At 48.3% G+C, this 10,529-nt stretch overlaps 2 protein-coding genes across 2 annotated transcripts in view; both read right to left on the bottom strand.

The window, feature by feature from the left end:
* Positions 1 to 54: 54 nt before the first annotated feature.
* Positions 55 to 2,548, bottom strand: LOC132245516 (NACHT, LRR and PYD domains-containing protein 3-like; the record flags this gene model as incomplete). The annotated part of the gene is made up of 1 exon (XM_059718046.1): positions 55 to 2,548. A coding segment is annotated over exon 1 (1,440 nt), but the record flags the coding sequence as incomplete, so codon positions are not given.
* A 486-nt stretch (positions 2,549 to 3,034) lies between these two features.
* Positions 3,035 to 10,529, bottom strand: part of LOC132245517 (NACHT, LRR and PYD domains-containing protein 6-like) — a 34,271-nt gene continuing 26,776 nt past the window's right edge. The window contains exons 3-4 of the mRNA XM_059718048.1: positions 6,226 to 6,264; positions 3,035 to 3,730 (exon numbers count right to left, since the gene is read on the bottom strand). Of these exons, the coding sequence (XP_059574031.1) occupies positions 3,687 to 3,730; positions 6,226 to 6,264 (83 nt within the window). The 3' untranslated portion in view covers positions 3,035 to 3,686. The remainder of the gene's footprint in view (positions 3,731 to 6,225; positions 6,265 to 10,529) is intronic.

The following is a 10,529-nucleotide window of genomic DNA, read 5'->3' as shown; positions in this document are numbered from 1 at the left end:
CTGGGAAGAGCCCAGCACAGCCCTTGCCCCAGCCTGCAGCGGCAGCCTGCCTCCCCTCATGCAAATCTGGGGGCACACGCCCCCCATGCCCTCCCTGGGTGCGTGCAGTGGTAGGAGCTGCTTCCCCCTCCCTGTGCTCCCCGGACGAGCTGCTTGCAGCTGTGTCCCACGCCCAATTTGGAGGGGCTGAGTGCACTCACTTGCACGCGTGCTCTCAGTGCCTCCTAATAATTTTTTCCCCTTCTGCGTATGTGCTTCTTCTTTCAGAGCATAAAACAGAGCTGCAAAAAACTCTTGAAAAGACAGGTGGATGAAGCTGTAGAGGCATTCACAGTCGGTGCTTTTTTGAAAGAGGTTCTCATTCAGAAAGAGGGAGTCACCTGTTTCTAAGCCATGCTTCTGGAGTTCCTCTGCTCCGAACAGGATTTTCTGCCTGCAGACCCCATCTGCAGCCAAGGAGCAAAGTCCTTTCAAGTTAGTTTGCAGGAGTTGCTTTGACTTGCTTCTTGGGTCCTTCAGTAAATTGTAAAGGTAGAGCAGGTACACTCCTGTGACTGTTGTCGAAGTCTGTGCAAGATCTTCACCTTCATCCATCTGCTGCTTTATGACAGTGCAGACGATCCAACAGACAATGGGGACAAAGCACATGGTGAAGAGCATTTCATTTCTTTTTACAAAATTAAAGGCTTTTCTTGCTTTCCCTTTATCCCCAAAATATTTGTCAAAGTATTCTCTCCTCTCGGTTTCTGAAAACCCCAGGATTTCAGCACAGCGTTCATTGTGCAAGCACTGCCTGAGCTCCTCCAAAGCAGCTGGTCTTGTAGTAATGAGTAAGGAGCATTTCTCAAGGACTTTTTTCCAGACCAAACTGCTCAGCACGATTTCCATTGGTTTCTTCTCCCAGGGATCAGAGCACAGATTCTCTTCTGGCTGATCCAAGGAAAATCTCAGTTCATCAAAGCCATCGATTATGAACAGGAGTCTCTCTGGATTCACCAACATTGCTTCAATCGGTGCATGTTGATCAGGACAATTCCTTAGGATCAAATTTGCAACACTTCCCTCCTCAGTGTCAAAGTTAACTTCTCTGCAGTTGATGTAGAAAACATAATCAAATGCCTCGTTGTAAAGCTTTCCAGTCGCCCAGTCAAACATGATCTTTTTTGCTGTCAGTGTTTTCCCAATCCCTGCAGCTCCCAGCAAAACAATGATTCGTTGAGTTTTCCCTTTTTCATCAGCTGCAAATAAGTCACCGATGGTGATGGATCTCTTTTGCTCAGACATGATTTCTGCATGTCTCTGTCCCGAGGCCATTATTTCATGTTCTCTTTCCTTTCTGGCACGTGTTTCCTCTACAATAATCAGCTTGGTGTATCTGCTGTCTAGAATTATATTCTGACCAAGAAGAGAGTTCCTGTCTTTTATTACTCCGTACTTGTCCTGTACGTGCTCAGTGTACTTCTCCCTGTAACCTGGGTTAGAGACATGAAGCATTAGATATCCTGAGGTAGAAGTTCAGGGAAAATAACACTCTTAATTAACACTGCAGTGAAGCTATTTTAACAAGAATAAATGGTATCCACTAGCTGGATGTCCTGTCGTCTTCTTTCTGTAACACCCACCCATGTACCCTGGGCTGTGCATCCTGTTTTTGTGCATGTGTTCGGATATGGGTAAGATGGCCCCTGTTGTTTTGGCCATGTGCCCAGCACATGGCAAGCTGGGGCTTGGATCTGGGGCAAATATCTAAAACCCTCTGGCCTCATTGGGCAGAGGAAGCAGAGGATGCTTCAGGAAGATTGGTGGGGAGAAGGACTAAACTGTGTCCCTCCCAGGTTGGAGAAGGTTTGGGTGATGTCACTCCAGGTATATAAGAATCATTCACTAAGGTCCTCTCTCTCTTTCTCCTGGGGCCGGGAGCTGCTCCCAGTGGGGGTCTCCCCTTATCTTCACTGGAGAGGCAGGCAAACGCTATTTAAGGGGAAAGCCTCAGGTAGAGGGAGAACAAGTCTATTTTGGAGTTTGAGACTCCTATTCCTATTTCCTCCCTCTTCCCCCCGACCTTTTTTTATTAAACGGATTAATGCCATGTGGGTATTAATCTCTGAAGCAAACTGCCCAGGAATGGGTCCTGGCAGTTACTGGCTACAAGGGCCTGGCCCCCTCTGACTTGAAATTGTATCCTCAAAGCATGGGCTACAGCTGAGACCAGGTGTCCAGGTCACAGCCATAGGCCTGGGCCTTTTTTTCTCCTGTTTCTGAAGCTCTGGTCTTTCAGCCTAGCTGTGTGGCTGAACCCCAGCTATAAATTCAGGCTTTAGTACAGTATAGGGATTGGGACTAGGACTGTAAGGGCACAACATGCGGTCTGGAGCCACAGTTAACCCACCAAGGCCACCAGGCACAAGTGGAAATCACCCTAAAGCATCACAGGGAGTAATTACCTGAGTAATTTATTTAGTGTATCCCAGGTGGTCTGGGTGGGGCTCAAGCCAAGGTAGAATATACTTAGACCCCAAAATTGAACCCCGCCCTTGTTGCTGCAGGCTGGTGCCCGGCAGAAGGGTTACATTTACATCAGCAGTCCCATTAGATTTAGGATGCAGGTAAAACGGTTGGTTTGAACTCTGGGCATATCCACGCATGCAGGCACATGCGCTTGCAGCAGCTCAAATACAAGTGGCGCAAGTTTGTGCCAGAGATGTTTGCCTCTGCATACGTGCCTGAACATGGACTTTGGTGTGGGACAAGTTGTACTGCTTGGGGCAAACTGACTCTGTCCAGCTCCTCCCAGATCTGCAGCCAAGGGGACCCAGAGGCTGGGACCAGCACCTGTGCTGGCTCCGGCAGTATAAAAACCTAACCTGTGCTGGCCGCAGCAATATAAGCCTGGAGAAGAGAAGGGTCAGGGGGGACTTGGTGGGAGTCTATAAGTATATAAGGGAGGTGCACCAGGATCTGGAAGAACAGTTGTTCACCGGGGCTGCCCAAGGGATAACTAGGTCTAACCACCACAATCTTTTGGAAGGCCAGTTTAGACTGGACATAAAGAAAAATGTCTTTACTGTCCGAGTATCCAAAGTCTGGAACAGGCTCCCCCCCAGAGGTGGTGCAAGCACCTACTCTGGACTCATTAAAAAGTGTTTGGATGCTTACCTTGATGGGATAATTTGACCCCAGCAGACTTCCTGCCCATGGCAGGGGAGGCTGGACTCGATTATGTCAAGAAGTCCCTTCCATCCCTTAATGTCTATGAAATGTATAAAAACTTGCCCTGGTGAGCAGCTCAGGGCTACTTGCCCTCAGGAGCTTCAGAGGCCCAGCCAGTTGGTATCTGGGGACACTGCCCCTTGTGCCAGCAGGACTGCTGAAGCAGCCCTAACCTGGAGTCCCCTCACCCTCTACCCATGGCAGCAACCTGGCAGTGGTGGCTGCTGACTGGCTTTGACCTGCTGCCACCTGCAACAGTATCCACCTCCTTGGACCTGAAGCCCCATTGCTGCCAGACCCAGATGGGATGCCCCCACTCTGCCACCTGGAGCTATCACCCAAAAGATGTGTTTCTTGTGGTGGCCTGCTTTGAATTGTCAAAGTGTGTCCTCTTGGCCCCAAATGGCCAGGATATCAGCCACCTCATCTGCCCTCCAGCTGGGTCCCCAATGCTGGCCATGGACAGGCTCCTCTGCTCAGGTCTTGCCACTTGTCTCACCAGCAGAGATCCTGGTGTTCCCTGTTTAAAAATTGCAAATTATGTGATAGAAACCCAAATTCTCTCATTAAAATACCCAAAACAGTGTTCTTCCACTATTAAAATGAAATGCCACTATGTAGAGAGATCAGTTGAGCAATGTTTTATTGATATATTTACAAGTTTAAAGCAATTTGGAAGCCTACCAGTGGCTCTATCATCATAATAAAATGGATTTTAAATATCTATACATTTTGACATTTACTTATGGGCTTTTTGTCATAGCAAAATCAAAGCTGCCCTTAACCCCTTCGCTCACCAGGATGTGCAGCACTGAGCAGCACTCATATGCCATTGCCCTGACTCTGCCCTTGCCCTTCACCCTCAATCCACAGCACCCCCTGCCCCCCTGGCCAGTTTCCTCAGTCCTGACCTGCAGCCCCTGCCTGCCCCTCCTAGCTTCCTCCCAGCTGCAGCTCTGTCCCAGCACCAGGACATGAGTCCAGCTGCAGCTCTCCCACCCACAGCTTTGTGGCTCTGAGCAGTGCCAGCCCTTGCTGTTCTGCTTCCTGCCCCATGCTGTCCCTGGGACAGTGTTCTAGGGCGTAGGGGGGCTCTGGTGGCCTCTCCTATCTGCAGCACCCCCCCTCCCACCGCAGCACCCCTTTCTCACATAGCCCTGCTGCTACCTCCTCCTCTCCCCCCAGCCCATCACACCCCACAAGTGGCTCCTGGGACCAGGACCCTCCCCCCACAAGGCTGGGGCCACATAAACCAGCACAGTGTGGGCACAGGGCAGGGTTGCAGTGTGGCAGTTGCCCCTGCAGCCACAACTCCTACCAGCAGGTCCCAGCTGGCCATGCAGGGTGTGGGGTTTCGGGAGGGGTATAGGTCTTGTGCAGGGTTTGAGATTTGTAGCTGGGTATGTGGGGTTTGTGGGGGGACCGTGGGTGTGGGGGGGCTGCTCAGGAGGGGTGGGTCCCCTGCCCCCCCACAGGGAGCAGCCCCCCCTGCACAGCTCACAGACTGTTACCCCCACAGGGCCCATAGCACCCCCCCATGGGGTCCACAGCTCCCCCTGCCACAGCAGCAGTAGCCACTGGGTGCTCAGGGCCTACTGCTGCCAGAGCCCCCTGCAGCGTGGCACGGCCCTGGCCTCCTCAGACCCGGTGTTGTCTGTGCTGCTTGTCCCAGGCCCAGCCTGGCCCAGCCCCGCCCAGGGCTGTGCACCTTTGGGTAGCACCAGGCCACTCAGACTTTCACTCAGGGCCTGGTACAACTCGTACAGGCCACACATCGTGTCACACCAGTCCAGGTCCTGCCTTCACATGCCCCATGTGCTGTTGGGCTGGGCCAGGTCTGTAGAGGCAGGACCCAGCCCAGCGTAACGCAACATGTAGCCCCCTGCAAGCGGTTTCAGGCCCTGGGTGACAGCCTGAGTGGCCCAGTGCTGCCTGAAGGCACAAAGCCCCTTTCCAGGCTGGGCCGGGCTGCAACAAGTGGCACAGGTGGCACCGGGTCTCAGGTGGCTGGAGTCATGCTGCAACACAAGGAGCTCTAGCAGTAGTGGGTCCTGAGCAGGCCATATCTAGCTCATGGGACATACATTGCTGACCCCTGTTTAGGCTACAAAGTAAGAAGGAATGTAACAGGAAGTTCAGATATTTTGGAGAATCTACTGAAAGTGGAGGGGGCCTGATTCATGTTCTCACAAAGATTGATAGATTCAGACATGTTAGGGTTGGAAGGGACCTCAGTAGGTCATTGAGTCCGACCCCCTGGCCTGAGCAGGAAAGAGCGCTGGGGTTGGATGACCCCAGCTAGATGCTTGTCTAGTCTCCTCTTGAAGACCCCCAAGTTAGGGGAGAGGACCACCTCTCTTGGAAGCCCATTCTAGACTCTGGCAACTCTTACTATGAAGAAGTTCTTTATAATATCCACCCTAAATCTGCTCTCTGTCAATTTGTGGCCATTGTTCCTAGTTACTCCAGGGAGTGCCCTAGTAAATAGAGCATCTCCTGTTCCCTGCTGCCATCCCCTGATGAATTTATGGGCATCCACAAGATCACCTCTCAGCTTTCTCTTGTGAAGGCTGAAGAGATCTAGGTCCCTCAGTCTCTCCTTGTAGGGCCTTGCCTGCAGGCCTCTGACCATACAGGTGGCATCCTCTGAACCCTCTCCAGATTCTCCGCATCCCTCTTGAAGTGCAGCGCCCAAAACTGGACTCAGTACTCCAACTGCAGTCTGACCAGTGCTGCATAGAGGGGAAGTATCACTTCCCTGGACCTGTTCGTCATGCATCCGCTAATGCATGATAAAGTGTGGTTAGCCTTGATGATCACTTTGTCATATGGACTTAGTCACATGATTCATGTTCTCCTGGAATGCCTCCATCTGGACTGAGAAAACCTCTTCTGGGTTCTGAAAAGACTATGGTTTCAGGTGTGCTATTCACTACTCCTATTAGCTAGTCAAACATTGGTCGCTCTAGAGTAACTGCCAATCGGTGATAACAGTCCTGTTGCAATGTCACGTACCTTCTGCTCTTCTTCCAAGGGTTTGATCAGGGCCTAAAGCTGGAAAAGAAATAGCATGTGAGTATTGGAGTTACAGAACTGAAGAGAAAGTGTTGCCCATGGAGGGAAGTGAGAGAAGTGTTTCATTCAGGGTTTTCTACAGCTAGAAAAAGCCTAAAGCCTAGAGGCAGAGATTTCTTTGGAGTTAGGGAGTACAAAGCAATCTGCTGTCAGGAAGTGGCCCAGCAATGCTTGTGGTGTTACCATGATGGGCCCTGCCACCAAAAGCAGCTCTGTTCCTACAGATGGGGCCAGATTCCCACAGGAGCTCAGCACAGGAAGGGCTGTTGCAATCCAGTCCTTGTTTAGCAGTTTGGAGCCAAATAGCTTTGAAAATGGGGCCCCATATGCATGTCTCACTGCCTAGTCTCCCTCTTTATTGCATCCATAAGGTTCACATGGGAGCCCAAAAAAACAGCATTGGTGACACTGGGCAGCAATTTGAGGTTGGATTTGCTGTTGTTTGAGAGCTGAACAAAAGTCTTAGCTGCTGCTGCACAGCACTGCCAAACTCAGGCACCCTCTCCTTGACCAGTGCTTCCTGCTATCGCTCCCCTGCTCAGAGTCCCCCAGACTCTTTACCACCTGAGGCAGCAGCACCCCTTCCCTTTCACCTCAACTCCCCATCAGAAACCCCTGGCCCAACGAACATGCCCCACTTGGCACCTGAACATGACCTTCCTATAATAGCTTCTGCCTTCTCTTCCCTGCTCGTGCTGCTGCTCTCTCTTCTGCCAGGTGCACACCATCACTGCCCCCCACCCACCGCATTAGACACAGATCCCCTGCCCACTCTTGATTTTAGACCAGTTGCCATTCCCAACTGCCCAGCATCTTCTCCTACTGCTATTAGATCCCTTTCCACCTGGGAAATGTGGATAAAGCCCTGTTCTTTCTTAGCAAGGTCTTGTCATTTGGCTTGTACAGTAAAATCTTTGCTATCCAGCATGCCTGGGATAAGGGGATTGCTGGTTACATACACATTCTAGTTATCTGAAACCCTAGTAGGGGTTTTCAGATCATGCAGAGCAAGGGGAAGGGGTGGGGAGTGGCAGTGGCAGCCATGGCCATGTGAAAGCCCCCCCACCTCGCTGGCCAGCTGGCCAGCTGGAAATTCTGGTTAATGAAGATTTTATTGCATCTCCTACAGATGGGGGACAGGGAAATACCATGTAAGGGGAGGAAATATTAAAAAAAACCCTCATCCACTAGGCAAATTCTACTCTTAGTTATAACTATTATAGATGAAAGCACCCTGTTCATATCAGCCACTTTACATTACTATAGCTATTTATATTTCATCTGGCCAAATGTGAGAGTCAAAAACCAGCCTGAGGACATTCACTTTTAGAAAGGGGAAATTAAAAAAATAAAAAATATAAAGAATCATATTAATAATTTGCTTCATTTGTGTTTTTGTCATTCTGTCTGTCACACTCACAAAAACCTATTTGTGCTCACTTTTCTGGTCTTTTAGTGATTGATTTCAATTAGTTACAGTGTACTCTTGGTATCTGAGCAAAAATTGTCCCTTAGCACCCTTACTTAACCCATAACACCCTGACCAAGGTGAAGCAGAGAATAGATGATAATTGAATGCAGAAAGAATGGCAAAAGTAAGACAAAATGAAACAAATGAACAAAAAGAGGTCATTGTAGAAGAGATGCAGTGGAAAGGCAAAGGGTTCACAGAGGCAATAAAAGAGAGGCTGACAGAGTAGACAACAATAAATTAATTAAAGATGAGACTGAGGAACATAGCTGTGGATTGATGAACGTAGCATGCCAATTTTCTTAACTTTATATTTCCAAGCTGAAAGACCAGCAGATGGCCAATTCCAGAGTTGTTGTCATAAGGGTAAAGTGATTCTGCCTCCAGAATACTCTAGAAGACCATTTCCAGAGTATTTGAGGGATTTGATGACAAATCAGAACAACAAGCATTACCAGAACCTTAAAATAAGCATTTGATCATATAACAGCCCGTTGCCTTTTGCATCCGTGGGAGCACAAGTAGCAAATTTGAGAGGTCCAGGTCCTTACTGCTTTAGAGTTCATGGACAAATTTATCATCGCATGTCTCACATGCATCCGAATGAAGGTGAGCAAAGATCATTGTGACGAGATGTATGACTCATGGACCATGTGGAGGATTGAATCCAAATGCACTGTGAATGGAAAATCATCAATGTCTGAAGGAATATCTGAAGGAGTTTAGAGAGGATACACTTGGAAATGTTGATGGATGCCTGTTGTATAGAAGAAAACCAGGCAGAACAGCTCAAGTTGGTATTACACTGTGGAAAACAGAAATGTGGTACTGTATAACAAGTAGCCTATTTTTGCCCGTCATTTTTTATGGGCTTTTACGCTAGTGTGCTGAGAAAAGCCCAAAGACATTTGCAATTTTGTTGTTGTTGAGCTCATTTGGGCAGATTCTTGTTGCATTACTGAGTACCCAGTGGTAGTTTTGTATGTGGAGTCAGCATCCCACAAGAAATGTATTTTGTTCTGTAGCTCAGGAAGTAGCACAATGCTAGTTTTTGCGTACATCTTTTGTTCCTATTGCTACTTTCCTGCTACCAGAAGACTCAAAGGGACATGAGCCTGTAGACATAAAATAGGAGACAGGAAAACAAGAAGCAAACCTGCTGTGCTGCTCTCTAAACTCCTTCAGAAACTATTGAAGTTGAACTTCCTTTACAAAATGGAAATCCGGATCCCCTCAAGCACACAAACATAGGAATGGCCTGACGGTATCAGACTCAGGCTCCAACTTGTTCATCATCCTATCTCTGACAGGGCTCAAGACTAAAATTTACACAAGAAAGTACAGGAAAACATACAGAGCAATGGGTTACTGCATACAGACCAATTGGGTTACTCTGCCATCATGAAAGCATGAAGTTTATATCTTTCTTCAAAATCCAAATATTTTTGTTTCCTATATACACACCTAATCTCTCTGGGAGTGTTGTAGTGGTATTACCTAGCCATGAGGTTCACAAATTAATTATACCTTGGTTGAAAAAGTTTGGGAGGAGGTTGGATAAGATTCCCCAAAGGTTTGTCTGGGGTCCAGTGCTATTTTGCATCTTCATTAACAGTTTGAAGGATGGAATTGAGTGCATGTTTGGCACACTTGCACATGACAACCAGTTTCATGTAGCTGAAGATGCTCTGTAGTGAAGTTATTAAATCACTTTAATAAATAGTCTGTAATGAATCAGATGAAATTCAACAAGTACAACTGCAAAGTTCTGCACTTATGATGGAAAAAATGCATGCATAAACAGAGCCTGGGAGGTGACTGCAGTGTCCCAGAGAAGGACCTGGGGGTTACTATGAACCAGAAGTTAAATACGAGCCAGAAGTGTGCATTTGTTGGGGCAGGTTGGGGGCAGGGGGGAGGAAAACAACAAAAACAGCTTTAGGAGGAGTCTTATATTAGGAGGAGTATAACTTGCCAATCAAGAGAAGTGATCCTTCACTCTATTCAGCACTGGTGAGGCCTCACCTGAAGTGCTGTGTCCAGTTTTGGGCCCTAACACTTCACGAATCATAGAATTACAAACAGGGGTGAAAGAGACCCCAGGAGGTCATCTAGTCCAACTCCCTCTTCAAAAGTGGTCCACCCTCAGCAATATCATTCCAGCCAAAGCTTGCCTACATGGGTCTTAAAAACCTCCAAGGATGGAGCTGTCACCACCTCTCTAGGTAACCTTTTCCAGTGTTTTACCACCCTCTTACTGAGAAAATTCTTCCTAATATCTAATCTAAACTTCCATTGCTGCAACTTGAGACCACTGCTCCTTGTTTTATCATCTGTCATCACTGAAAACAGTCCAGCTCCATCCTCTTTGCAACTGCCCTTCAGGTATTTGAAGGCTGCTATTAAATCTCCTCCCAGACTTCTCTTTGCTGACTAAATAGCCCAGTTCCCTCAGCCTCTTCTCACAAGTCATGCACCACAGCCCTTTAATCCTTTGTGCTGCCTTCTGCTGGACTCTCTCCAATTTTTCCACACTCTTTCTGTATAGCTGGTGCCCAAAACTGGACACAGTACTCCAAACGTGGTCTCACAAGTGTAGAATAGAGGGAAAGAATCACTTCCCTTGATCTGCTGGCGACACTCCTAATAACAAAGAGGGAGGACCCAGGCAACTGTAGGAGGTAAGCAGTGTACACTGGCAAAAGAACAGGTTTGGGACTATTTAGAAAAGCTGGATGTGTTCAGTCCATGGGGCAGGATAGGATGCATTCGA

The sequence above is a fragment of the Alligator mississippiensis genome, chromosome 15 (assembly GCF_030867095.1).
Source record: "Alligator mississippiensis isolate rAllMis1 chromosome 15, rAllMis1, whole genome shotgun sequence".
Classification (NCBI taxonomy): Eukaryota; Metazoa; Chordata; order Crocodylia; family Alligatoridae; genus Alligator; species Alligator mississippiensis.
Note: the sequence above shows the minus strand (reverse complement) of the source record. Positions and strands in the feature narration are given on the sequence as shown.